Consider the following 13,140-nt stretch of genomic DNA (forward strand, 5'->3'; position numbering starts at 1 on the left):
GATGGGGCTGGAGTGCAGAGCTGAGGTGTTGTGGGCAGGAAAGCATCCTGCCTGCCACAGCAGGGCTCTGAGTGGGTCGATGCCCAGCATCCTCCCCCAGCCTTGTTGTCGAGGTTGGCCATGAGCTCTGCCTGTGCCAGCTCCCAGATCTAGGTTTCACCTGGGGGGCCCAGTCTGTCCATGGCCAAACCTCCCTGGAGAAGACCAGCAACACTGCATCTCCAGGGGTCTGTTCCCTGAATCTTTCACCCAGGGGCTGTGCTAACCCACTGTTCCCCACCACTCTTAGCTACCTGCTATCATCTCCACTTCAAAGAGATTTTAAGCAGGTTGAAGCCACGTCACCCACATGTCTCCGTTCCAGAAACGGTGCGGGAACACCTGTGCTGGCCTGGCAGACAAGCACGCGGGCAGGCGTAGGGCTCTCCCAGGCTCAGCGCTGACCTTAACCTCCTGTGGCTGGTCCGTAGGAGGCTGCTGGTCTAGAAACTGGAACAAGAGGAAACCCTTTGAGTTGAGGGTGAAACTCTTCAGGCAAATGTTTTAGGGCATTATCTTCTGTTGTGGGTGTTTTTCACTTCCTTTGGAAAGGTGATTAAATGATTGAGGCGATTTACATGATTAATTTTTTTTTTTACTGATGGGACTAAGCTAATGAAGCTGTGACACAGGTAGCAGTCATCTGCTGCTCATGCCCTACGAGGTGCTTGGTATCTGTGGAGCTTATTTCGCTTTGCTGAGTCTCAGTGTAAGCCTACCGTTGCGAGACTTCAGGATTGATATACTGTCCACACTAGGAGGGCTTTGCACTTCTACTATGCTGGCATAGCTAAAAGGAGCAGTGTCTTTAGTGCAGACTGTGCGCTGTGAATGACCTTGTTAAGTCCCAAGAATTACTTGCACTTGGTTATCACGTTTTTAAGCCTTTGTAGGATCAGCTGCTCATGTGAAAAACTACCTACTCTTTACTATTTCTATCAAATTCCACCTGAAGTGGAAATAATACTGAGTCTTTCTTTTGAGATCATTACAATGCTTAAAGTGAGGCCTCTGGTTAGGTAAAATGGCAAATATTTTATATACATATATATTTAGTTCACAGTATAATTGTTAGCTTTCTGTTTTATTTTCTAGAGACTGTATAAGCTAATGTGCAAATACCAAAATATTTCAGGGTTGGATGGAGAATCAAATCTCCATTGAGTAAATTTGCTGCCAAAAATATTTGAATTCCATCTCTCTCTAGCTCTGAAAGCACTTAGCTCTTAGTCCGGCTCCCAAATGATCTCAGGACTCCATAGGAAGATAGTGAGCCAAGCATATTGCTGGACCTGGGTCCAAGTTTTTTATGTCTAATTTTTGATTTAAGGAAGTAAATTTTATGTATATTTGAAATGCAGCTGAAACATGGTTATGGAGAGGTAAAGCCTCGCTTTTTCTGGAAGGCACATGATGCTTGGAGTTTATCAGCCTCTTGAGTCCCTGACCATCACCTCTGGGACCTTGGTATGTTCTGGGGTATGATTTTTGGAGTATTTTAATGTCAGAGTAATTTTATATATGTTTAGATGTGTTTGCAGAATAAGCAAAATGGTAAATTTTGCCTGGAATAGTTTTTTCAAGCTGGACAATCAGTTGAACAGGACTTCAGGAATGGAAAAGATCGCATCGGTCGGCTGACCTAACTGGTTTACAAAATAGCTTGTTTAATAAAACGTGGAAAAGTTGTATCGGGATCACCTTGCTTTTTACTGGGTTGTCTCTGTGCAGTGAAAATAAGGTACGATATTTCCCCCAGTTTGCTGGTGGAGTCCAGGGTGCTGTGGGAGCCACCTCGCTCGTGGCCCTAGTGGGTGCTGGGTGGTTGTTGGCTGACACAGACCTTGCCTCGTGCGCAGCGTGGGGGGCAATGAGTTGCCATCAGCTCCTCGTCAAGTACTGCGCTCACCCACCAAACGTTTCTGATGAAGGGTGTATTTTGTCAGTCATGGTCTTACATCCTACCATCAGCTATGGGGTGTAGGCTCCGCATGTTGCTGTCTCTCCATTATACTGTCTCTGTTAGATCTGTACCATTTGTCATTTTTAAATGCTAATGTGCCTTATTCCTATTGTAGAAGATTTGTTAATTCAAGAATTTTCTATCAAATACGGTAAAATCTTTGGGATTTCTTTATCACCATTAAAAGATGGTATTTATGTTTTTTTCTGTGGTCGGACATATTCTTCATACCTTCGCAGACGCTGCAGCTATAAACGTTAAGAAGAAAAGCCACACGCCTTCGGGCAGCGAGTCCCCAGTCCCTGTGTCTCTGCCGGTGCAATGCATGGTGGACGCACGGTGGACGCACGGTGGACGCACGGTGTACGCATGGCGTACGCACGGCTGGACACACGGTGTACGTACGGTGTACGCATGGTATATGCATGGCTGGACGCATGGCTGAATGCACGGTGTACACACGGTGTACACATGGCTGGACACACGGTGTACGTACGGTGTACGCACAATGTACGCACAGCTGCGTGCGCTGCTCTCCCGCGCTGCCGGCGGCACACACGTAGGCACGCGCGGAAGGCTCCTGCCCACCTAAACCGGGTCCTTGGCTGACGTGGCAGCAGCAGGCCTTCACCTCTCGATGTACGCACAGCTGCGTGCGCTGTTCTCCCGCGCTGCCGGCGGCACACACGTAGGCACGCGCGGAAGGCTCCTGCCCACCTAAACCGGGTCCTTGGCTGACGTGGCAGCAGCAGGCCTTCACCTCTGTCCGACTTGGGTGCTCGGTGCAACCAGGCTGCGGTTTGTCTCGTCAATCACCTGACACCGCTGAAGCAATGAGATGGCGAGGATGTGCTGTGTGCCGGTGAGCAGCACCCTCCTGTGGGCCAGGTCCATGTTCCTGCAAGAAATGACTAATTTGGTTAGGTTTGGCGCTACTTGTACTTTACAGTATGTGTAGTGTTTATAGCATGTGATATTACGTATTCAGCCTCACAAAATTGCTGCGATGTATTTTGGTGTTATTTGCCATAATGGGTTCTATGGCCAGTAATAGAACAAAAATGAGAGCAGCCCTGGGTGCAGTTCGGGGCAGTTACTGTGAGCTTTCTCTCTGCATGTATGCCCTTGAGTTACGCAGAAGATTTTCATAACGGCTCAGCTTTTACCTGAGGATGCCTTTTACCTTAGGAGACCTCAGTGCACATGCTGTAATTTTTGTGTTGGTGCCAACAGAGTGGTAGGAGCGCTCTCAATTACGAAGGAGGCCAGCAGGAGCTTTCTGCTCTCTCGAAAAGCACAGGACAGCCACTGCCTTCAGCAGAGAGACGCTGATTCCTGCAGATACAGAGCTGAGATACAGGGCTTCAATCAGCAGTGCCCTTTACCGTGGTACTCCAGGCTCTACCTCACCTGTGGATAAGTGGTTCTCACCATACACCCTCCTGTACTAGATGAGACCCCCCCTCAGCCCCGTCTCCTGGGTCACAGCCTGGTGGAGGCTGCTTGGGAAAGGTGCACCAGGGCTCTCGCCCATGCAGAGCCCTTCCAGCAACCAGCAGGCTAGAAACTTCCTGAGCAATTAGGCCTCTGTTACAGCTTTTGCAGCCCTTCGTGAAGCTTCCTAGCCCTTTGTCTGGACCGTGTTGGCTCCCGCTGCACCCCATCGCTGTCTGTCCCACCCTTGGTGCTGTGTGAAAACGCTGCTTCTGGTTAAAATCTACTAGCAGGTCCCATCTTGCCTTGTGGCAGGAGATGTGCTGCGGTTTGTGGGCTTCTGCTGGAGCATCTTTCTGTCCCGGGGCATTCTGACCTCTGTGGGATCCCTCCCCACTGCCTCGGTGCATGACCAGCTGGTGTGGGATGGCTGCTGGGAGAGCTCGGGAGCCAGCCGCAGTGCTCTGCCTGACACGGCGCCTGCTGTGCTGCTGTGGGAGGCAAGTTGTGTTAACTGCAAGTACTCATAAACTGCAAAATAACTCCAAGCAGCTCCAGGGGGAAGCAGGATCCTGTCAGCCTGGCCTCAGTGCCCTGAAGGGCTTGTAGGCAACACACACCGGTCAAGCCTGAAATGCTGCCAAGTGGCCTGGGCTGAATGCCAGCTCAGCATGAAATAGAAATGTGTCTCCCCATTTTCATTCTACTGTATTCATCTGTAATCAATTTCATCTGTTTACAGAGCCATTGTAGCATTTCCAATTATTAGCTTGATAATTTGGAAAAGGATCATAAGCACTGGACATTTGTCATGCAGGGTAAAACACAACGAGCAGCAAAGTGCTGCAAAAGTTGGCAAGGAATTCTTTTCATGCTCCTTATGTAAACTGGGAGTGCTCCCCAAATTCTCTGGCTGAGGTATGTGGAAGTACTCTTTTTTTTTTTTTCCATTTTCTAGGAGTGGGTGACAGTGCTGGGGGAAAGACTTGGAGCAGGGTGTTAACAGGGTGGACCCGGCATGCCGGGTCCTCGGTAGCTGGACAGTTGGTATGCGGTGTATGACCTCTGCGGCCAAAGGTGCTCATCCTTCTGGACCTGGCACCCCTGCACTGAGTCTCTTTCCAAGGACCTGTGCTACAGCTTGCATCTTTTTTTCTTTCATGTCTGTCTTCATGTCTCGTTGCTGGGAGCAGGCAGTAGTTTCAATAGATGCTCTATATCATTGTTTATTTGTGGGTTCCTTGGTCCCTCTCAAACTGCAGTGGCATGGCTGCGTTGTCACGTGCAGTCACAGGGGGAGTGGCAGTTCTGCCCTCGCAGTGTTTATGGCTGGAGAGGACTTTATCTTTGCCTTGCATGCTCTGCTGTGACTCCTGCACGTTCACAGAATAGCAGGAGGCTGCCAAAACTCGTTTCCTGGGATGACCTAGTGTACTGCTTCTACATTTGGTGGTGTTCTCTCTTGCAGAAATGTGAATAATTGCTTTCCAAGAAACCATCGGAGAAGTTCTGCTCAGCTTCTTTGTCCTCAGGCGCTTTTGTTGCATTTTGCCATATCTCAGCAGTGGGACCAATTCTGGGCTTGTCTCCTTCTCCTTGTTCTTCCCTTAAAAAATGATGATGTTTTGCTGATGTCTACATCTTGAAAATTCATTTTCCAAGTGGAACTGAACCAGTAGCCATCCCAAAAGACTGTCAAGTCCCAAATCTGAAGGGAAGGAAGAGCATCTCTCTGAGATACCTGGCACCATTACCTGGCTTACTTGCCTTTTTATTTTTTTAATAAAAATGCATGTGATCGAAGTAACGGCGGAGCAGTGGGGTGCAGCCACGTACTAAGCCAGGCTGGTCCATTATGGAGCCAAGACATGTGGGATGCGACTTGAAGGGCTTCCAGGAGCCAAGTAGTGTGTTTACAAGCCTTAAATCAAAAATCCTTGTGCAGTGCAGTTAGGTCTGTTCCAAAGAAAACTGGAGATGCCAGCTCGTCCTGTAAAACACAAGGGATGCATTGACACAGCAGCAGAGACTTGAATTCGCTACACTTATCCATTGCAATATGCGTGGGTAACAGTCACAGACCTGGACAATTTCATTGTTTTTTCTACTTTGGGATAGAACACCAAAATAGCCCACTACTGCACCTTCCTTGTACCCAGAGCTTGGGTTTCGGCCGCTCTGTTTCTAGCTGGCTGCGACGGCTGTTGCGTGGATGGATGTTGCATTGCTCACATACCGTGCCATAAATGAAAAATTTGGATTTCGTGCTTTCTTCTTGTTTTACAAACAGAGGGTGCCATGTTACTGGCAGGCAACGTCCTGTCGACGCTTGCATTGTTCAAGCTAATACCATCTGTCCAACCCAGCCTTGCCCAACGTGGGGCTAAAACAGTTGAGTTTATGGTGGCAATAAAGAACAGCCCTTGAAGACGCATTTGAAAACAAACAGTTCCAGCAGTTAGCTGTGGTGACCTTGCATTTGGAAGGCAGCGGGGCCGTAGCCAGCTCAAGGTCACATGAAGTTCCGTTGTGGGTTTCTTTTTTTAAGCTGTCTGCTATACATTTTCTACAGCGAACGTGAGATGTTGGCATTTTCCGCCCTTGCCTCGCCTCATGCAGTAAAAGTGATTTCAGAGACGTGCAGTGTTCAGTGTCACCAAATACGTTCTCTGCCGGGATGGGGAGTATGAAATGGCCTCTCCTCCCTGTCTGCAGACTGAATTTCCTGCACAGAGGACCATGCAGAAGCTGCCGTAGCATGAAGGCTCCCTGCTTTGAGGTGCTCCGAGGAGACCTCATTGCAGCTTTCCAATATCTGAAGGGGGCCTACAAGGGTGCTGGGAGAGGACTTTTTACAAGAGCCTGTAGTGATAGGACAAGGGGGAATGGGTATAAATTGAAATCAGGGAGGTTTAGATTAGATGTCAGGAAGAAATTCTTCACAGAGAGGGTGGTGAGGCACTGGGACAGGTTGCCCAGAGATGTTGTGGATGCCCCATCCCTGGATGTCTTCAAGGCCAGGCTGGATGTGGCTTGGAGCAACCTGGTCTAGTGGAAGGTGTCCCTGCCCATGGCAGGGGGGTTGGAACTAGATGATCTTTAAGGTCCCTTCCAACCCAAACCATTCTGTGATTCTGTGTGATTCTGTGAACTGGGGAAGCCAGATGGGACAAGGATCTTGAGAATGAATTGCAGGGAAAATATAGAATATTTTGAAGTCAGGTATACAAAAGCAACTGGGAATTTGCACACAAGAAAGGGAGAACGAATTTGCAGGGAAGGCTTCAGATAACTGGAAGGATAGGTAGTCACAATTACCAAGGATGGCAGGGGAGGCACGCAGACAGGAGTGGGAAAAATAACATCTCACCAAAATCTATACCTGGGAGAGATGGGAGAGCATGGCTATATAAAAGCTTACTAAGTTGTATCAGGTGGTGAAGGAAATCATAACAAACGAGTTCCAGGACGTGTAAGTGAAGAAGGAAAAACAGCAGCAGGCAGTGGAGGCAGGGTGGAGGTTAACGGCAGCCGAGAACTGTCACAAATGGGAAAAAGTGCTTTGTCAAGTTTTATGGTTACAGATCAGAGATCCAGAACTGGAAGTGAACGCTTCCTAAACAAGATCAAAACCCCAAGATGGACTGTGCTCAGGTGTGTTTCATCCCAGCAAACAAGCCGACTTAAAAGACCAGCCTGGCCAGCTCTTCAGTGACTGATTCACCAGTTCTTCAGTGGCTGGAGTTCAGAATGAAGGAATCGTACAGAAAATGGAGGTTTGCGTCATTTGCTAAGGAATAAGATGGAAAAGGAAAATGAGTGAGTAGAGACAGCATCAGGCAGGCCAAGACACAAAATGAGCTAGGATTTTAGGGCTAGGAAGGGTTTTAGTGACTAGGAAGGATAATAAAGCATATGAAAGGATTGTCTTTTAAGGACAGGGAGAATGACAAGGCTAAGGAAAGATACAGTCCACTACTTAAAGAAGTGGAAGGGAAAGGGAGAGCGAGCTATCCTGAAAATACAGGGCTGTAGAGGAATGGCAGGGAATAAAGAATTCATGTAAATAGATACACTGAGCTGCTCTCTCCCCTACCACGTGCTCTCATTTTGTCCTGCTGCCAGAGAGCACTGATGTTTCTTATTTATTTACTTCTAATTACCGAGATAAAGACTTCCACTGATGAGATAAATGTATCTCAGGATGCTGATCTTCCCCTTCTCTTCCCTCAGGGTGTCTCCCCAGCATCTAAATCAAAGCCTTGTGAAAATGTCATCTCTCCATGCCCCACGCCATCTCTCCAAACTCCGTGGGCTCTCAGCCCCCTCCCCAAGCCCAGAACAGTCAATGCCAGGAGCAGAGGCCTGACTGCCAGGCGTTTGTCCTGCTCCACAGGGCAGTGGCACATCCAGCAAGATCTTGGAGACTAGGTGGTTAGAAGAGAGATGGAAAAGAGAGCAAGGTGAGACTGGCAGGTAGGAGTGTGCGCTGAGCGGTCTGCTGTAGGTTGTTGGCATGGATCACAAGGGCAGAACAGCTCCAGCTGGTACTTAGGACACTGCTGTTTCAATTCAGGATGATGAGACATTACCTTTTTCCTGCCCACTAATGCAATTGCTCACCTTTACCTACAAAAGAAATGCAACCCTGCACTTTACCAAATTGTGCTTACTTCTGCAAAGCAGAACTCCTTGTTATTTGTGCTAAAAAAAATTGTGCTGGTCTCTAAAAGGCACATGGAAAATGTGGATTGTGCAGATTTGACATGTACTGAGTTCTTCTATCTCCCTAGGAATAACTTGTCTCATGAGACCTTTGCTGCCTGTGCAGACCCCTGTTTTGCACAGCCTCGGTGAAGCCCGGCATCCCTGGCTCTTGGAGGCCGAGCAGAGGTGGAGGCATGCGGGGAGCAGCCAGGCGGGCGGCTGAGCAGGGCGCAGGGAGCTGGTGGCAGCACACTGCTGGAAAAGCCACCAGTGAAGGACAGTCATTCTGGAACGAGTTTCCCTTTTATTTACTTTATTTTTGACAAAAGCTTGTCCATACTAGATGAAAACCTGAGCAGAGAAGCCTGTCAGGACTCAGGTGATGATGCTCTCTTGGTTCAGGGAGGGGCAGAGCAATAGCACACACACGATTTCTTTGCACCGTTCCCCTTGTTTAGCAAACATCTTCACATACCAGCATTACTGTTATCTGGCAGGAGCACTTCTCTAAACCCCTTCAATCATTCTTAACAGCCAGAACATGTTTTCATCAAAAATACTCTCCTGGAATGATGTTTGTTTTCAAAATACAGCTCTGCTTGGCCGGCTGCACCGTCCTCATCGGCTGGAGTGAGATAAAAGGGCCGATCGCTTGGCTGAGTGACTCGGATCTCTTCTCAAGGGAAGCGGCACATGGTCCAGAAGAAAGGCAGAGAAAACAGGTTTGCAGTTGTTAGCCTCGTGCTCTCTCTGGTCGGAGCGTGCTGCGAGGTGGAGGAGACAGGTCTGTCCACAGGGGAGAAGCTCCGGGTAGTGAGAAAGCACCCTGTGTATCTCCCTGCAGCCAGAGGTAAGAGATTTGGGTTGGGACTAGTGTTGTGAAATGAACCATAGGGCAGGGGTATGGGATTTCTTATCATCCCAGTTCAGTTTCTGAACTGCAGCCACTCAAGGTCTCCTCTCAGAATTCTTCTCTGTGTGTATTGTTCAGTTTTGACAAAAAGGCATTTTGACTAAAAAACTTGGAGTAGCTCTGGGAGGTGAACATGTTACTTAACCAGACTGAAAACGTAGGATGCTGTCATTCTGCGGGTAGGAGCCCTGTGATGGGCCTGTTTGGTGCAAGCCAGCAATGTTATTCAAAGTTTTGAAATGTTAAAGGAAAAATAATTTTGTGAATTACCTCCCTTACCCAAGTGTTGCATTCCTAAAGCCTCACTTGGAATGTCTCAACATTTTCAAAGTAGTTTTTGCTTCTGTGGAAGTGTCATCAAGGAATACAGGCTTCCTGAAGAAGGTTCAGTGAAATACTGTTGTCGGATCTTACCCTGTCCTGCTGCTCTGTTCCAGAACGAGAGGTATGTTAGGAAGGAGCACAGGGGTCTGTAGCTCTGTCCCTGATGTGTGCCAGTGTAAACTCAATATAAACCATGGTGTCAGGGTTGTGGTTGATGAGGTCCATAACTGAAAACAAACAAATCAACCAGCACCATGGGAAAGTACTTTTCTGTTTGATTTGTCTGAGGTTATTTTCCTTTATCTATTTATCCATGTAATCTGCACGAGCCCTGGAGCTAAGCAAAGAGTGTTATGTACATGACTGCAATGCTCCTGGGCTGCCTGCTCTCCTGCCTTAGCTCTCCTGGTGCAATGGAGGACACATCAAGCCAGAAGTCCGGACAGAGCAAAGACATGCTGGGCTCCCTAATGCCAGAAGAGACTCCTGCCAGTTTTGTATGTGTCAAATTGGAGGAGTATGAGCCTGCAGACTTCAGCACCAAGGAACTCATCCTACAGAAAGCCAGAGAGATCTGCACATGCAATCATCAAACCATCACCACCTTCTTCTGTCAGCTGTTCCCAGTGCTGGACTGGCTTCCCCGTTACAACGTCAAGACACAGTTGCTTGGGGATGTCATATCTGGGCTCCTGGTGGGGATAGTTGCCATCCCTCAGTCCATCTCCTACTCCCTCTTAGCCAACCAGGAGCCCATCTACGGAATCTACACCAACTTCTTCTCCAATATCATCTATGTCGCTATGGCCACTTCACGCCATAACTTCATGGGCTCCTTCGGCGTCCTGTGCCTGATGGTTGGGCAGTCTGTGAACCGGCATCTCCAGCTCGCAGGGTACAGCGACGGCAGTGCTGGCTCTTGGCTGGTGGGCAACGCCACCTCCTCCACTAACGTGACGGGTACCTGTGACAGGAGCTGCTACGCCATCACTGTGGCCCTTTCCTTAAGCTTTCTGGTCGGTCTTTACCAGGTACAAATGTTTGCTGTTTTGCTGTTTCCTGCCTGTCCTTTCCCTGCTAGGAACTTCTCTGAGCTAAAGATCTCTAAGCTCCAGTCTTGGTTCAGGCTAACAAGTCATGAGAAACCTTTCCTGATGTGACTAGACCCTGACACCCTTGAATCAAATGTAGTGATTTAGAAACCCCCAAACATGGCTGAATGTGGGGTTTTGTTTCCCCCCATGTGATAGACCAAGCCCTTGGATGTGTCTGAAACATCCTTAGAGTCAGAAACCGTAAGGCAGGAGAAGGAACTGTGAACCACTTTCCCACCACACCAGTCCTGGTGCAGGTTGGAGCGGGTTTGGGGTTGACAAGAGCAGCCCTCAAGGACCCTGCCATCAGCAGGGGCTCCTTCAGAGGAGCAGTGCCCTGCTGCCTGGGCCTAGCTGTCACTGAACAGCTTCATGCTCTTTCACTAGGACAACTGGCATCCAGTGCATCACACTGGTTTTATGCCACCACTCGGAGCTGCTTTGATGGGGCTGCTGCCTGGACTTTCAGTGTTAACTGTGTGCGCTTACTGCTTGCAAGGAGACAGTGGCAGGGACCTTGTAGGCTTCTTCGTATGGCATCTCTAGCCCCAGACGAGCGTTACAGATAGGTGTCGTTAGTTTTTCATACCCCAGATTAACTGCTGAAGACAAAGTCCTCTGCCTCACACTGAATGCTCTGCAGACAGAATAGCCAGAGCTGCTAAAGTGGAAGCAAACTGACATAAATTGCCAGCCACGTCTTCCAGCCCTTCTCATCGATGCTAAAGGTATGGCTGGTTTTCTTTTCAGATCCTGCTGGGGGTTTTACAGCTGGGCTTTGTGGCTGTCTACCTCTCAGAACCTCTCCTCAGTGGCTTCGTGACCGGCTCCAGCCTCACCATTATCACCTCCCAGATGAAATACCTTCTTGGACTGAAAATCCCTCGTCACGAAGGGGTGGGGTCCTTCATCCTGACGTGGGTTGACCTTTTCAGGTACATCCAGAATACCAACATCTGTGACCTGGTCACCAGCCTGGTTGCTTTGGCCATCATAGTGCCCGTCAAAGAGATCAATGGCCGGTATAAGGAGAAGATGAAGGCCCCGTTCCCCGTGGAGCTGCTGGTGGTCATTGTAGCCACGGTAGTATCTTACTGCTTTAACTTCGAAGTGCGATACAAGTCTGCTGTTTGTGGGCATATCCCCACTGGTTTCAGGAAACCCACTCTACCAGATATAACCCTGTTTTCCAGCCTGGCAGTTGATGCTCTGCCCATTGCTGTTATTGGCTTTGCCATGACTGTCTCCCTGGCAGAAATCTTTGGCAAAAAGCATGGCTACGCCGTTCGTGCCAACCAAGAGATGATTGCCATCGGCATGTGCAACCTGATCCCTTCTTTCTTCTACTGCTTTGCCAGCTCTGCGGCCCTGACCAAGACTCTGCTGAAGGAATCCACGGGGACCCAGACCCAGGTCTCTGGCCTGGTCACCTCCCTGGTGCTGCTGCTAGTGCTGCTGTGGATCGCCCCGCTCTTCTACTCGCTGCAGACCTCCATCCTGGGGGTGGTCACCATTGTCAACCTGCGAGGGGGTCTGAAGAAGTTCCATGACATCCCCCACATGTGGCAGCTTAGCAAGCTGGACACGATGGTGTGGTGGACAACCATGCTGTCCTCCACGCTGATCACCACGGAGATCGGTCTCCTCGTGGGTGTCTGCTTCGCTCTGCTCTGCTTCATCTTCCGCACGCAGAGACCCAGGGCCACGCTCCTGGGCAAGGTCAGCAACACAGAAATCTATGAGGACCAGTCAACTTACAAGCAGCTCAGCAGTGTTGCCAACATCAAAATCTTCCGCTTCGAGTCATGCCTTTACTATGCCAACAAAGACTATTTCAAGACTGTTCTTTACCAGAAAACTGGAGTAAATCCTGTCCTGCTGGCAGCTGAGCATCAGAAGGTGGAGGCCCAGGCAAATGCAGACACAGGCAACTGCAAGAGCTTTTTGGGCACCAGGTTTGACTGCCTGAAACAGACCAAGAAAAAGGCTGTGAAGTCCCCAGCAGATGCCTGTCCTCCCTCTCCAGATATGCACACCTTAATCCTTGACTGTGGGGCAATGCAGTTCATAGATACTGTGGGTCTCTCTGTGCTAAAGGAGATACATCATGACTATAAGGAGATTGGCATCCAGGTGCTCCTGGCCAACTGCAACCCTTCCATCCGCCACCGGCTCCGGGAGGGAGGCTGGGCTGGCGAGACAGCCAGTGGGGGTCAGCTGGCTTTCCACAGCATCCACGACGCAGTGCAGTTTGCTGAATGGTGGTACCATGTGCAGCAGGAGGAGAGCAAGGAGAAAAATGATGCTCTCCGGGACCCTGAAGAGATGAACTTCGAGGCGTCTTTGTAGACCTGTGTGTGAGGAATGATTTCTAATGAGGATGGGATTGGGGTGTACTTGAGAGCAGTTCTAGTCTTCGTGCGCTCAGAACATGCGAAAAAGACTTTGGTGAACTGCCAGCAGCAGGCATGGGGCGAAAGGATTGGGGAAGGTGTGGATTTCAGGAGATTGCCAACAGGTAAACAGCCTGAGAGGCATTTCGAGGTCTGTCGTGTGGGTAAAGAGCCTGGGTGGCTTTTAACCCTTCTCCTTTCTGGAAAGGGATGCGACGGCAGGCGGTGCCGTGCAGGGAGGTGGGACGCCAGCTTCCACCAGCAGCTCCTATT

The 13,140-nt window shown here is 49.4% G+C and overlaps 1 protein-coding gene across 1 annotated transcript; it reads left to right on the plus strand.

Moving 5' to 3' along the window:
* The first annotated feature begins 9,793 nt into the window (after positions 1–9,793).
* On the plus strand, positions 9,794–12,823 carry LOC104511367 (sulfate transporter-like). The gene is made up of 3 exons (XM_010153952.1): positions 9,794–10,411; positions 11,225–12,373; positions 12,449–12,823. Exons 1-3 carry the CDS (start codon positions 9,794–9,796, stop codon positions 12,821–12,823), a joined length of 2,142 nt encoding a protein of 713 aa, XP_010152254.1.
* Positions 12,824–13,140: the final 317 nt, after the last annotated feature.

The sequence above is a fragment of the Eurypyga helias genome, unplaced genomic scaffold, assembly GCF_000690775.1.
Source record: "Eurypyga helias isolate BGI_N326 unplaced genomic scaffold, ASM69077v1 scaffold11396, whole genome shotgun sequence".
In the NCBI taxonomy this organism is placed as follows: Eukaryota; Metazoa; Chordata; class Aves; order Eurypygiformes; family Eurypygidae; genus Eurypyga; species Eurypyga helias.

What these genes read in the sequence shown, in the direction of transcription:
- LOC104511367 (XM_010153952.1), top strand. Translation starts at nt 9,794, where the DNA reads ATGGAGGACACATCAAGCCAGAAGTCCGGACAGAGCAAAGACATGCTG. An exon ending in TTCTGGTCGGTCTTTACCAG is followed by an intron (nt 10,412 to 11,224) that starts GTACAAATGTTT and finishes TTTTCTTTTCAG; the next exon opens with ATCCTGCTGGGGGTTTTACA. An exon ending in TGGCAGCTGAGCATCAGAAG is followed by an intron (nt 12,374 to 12,448) that starts GTGGAGGCCCAG and finishes TGCCTGAAACAG; the next exon opens with ACCAAGAAAAAGGCTGTGAA.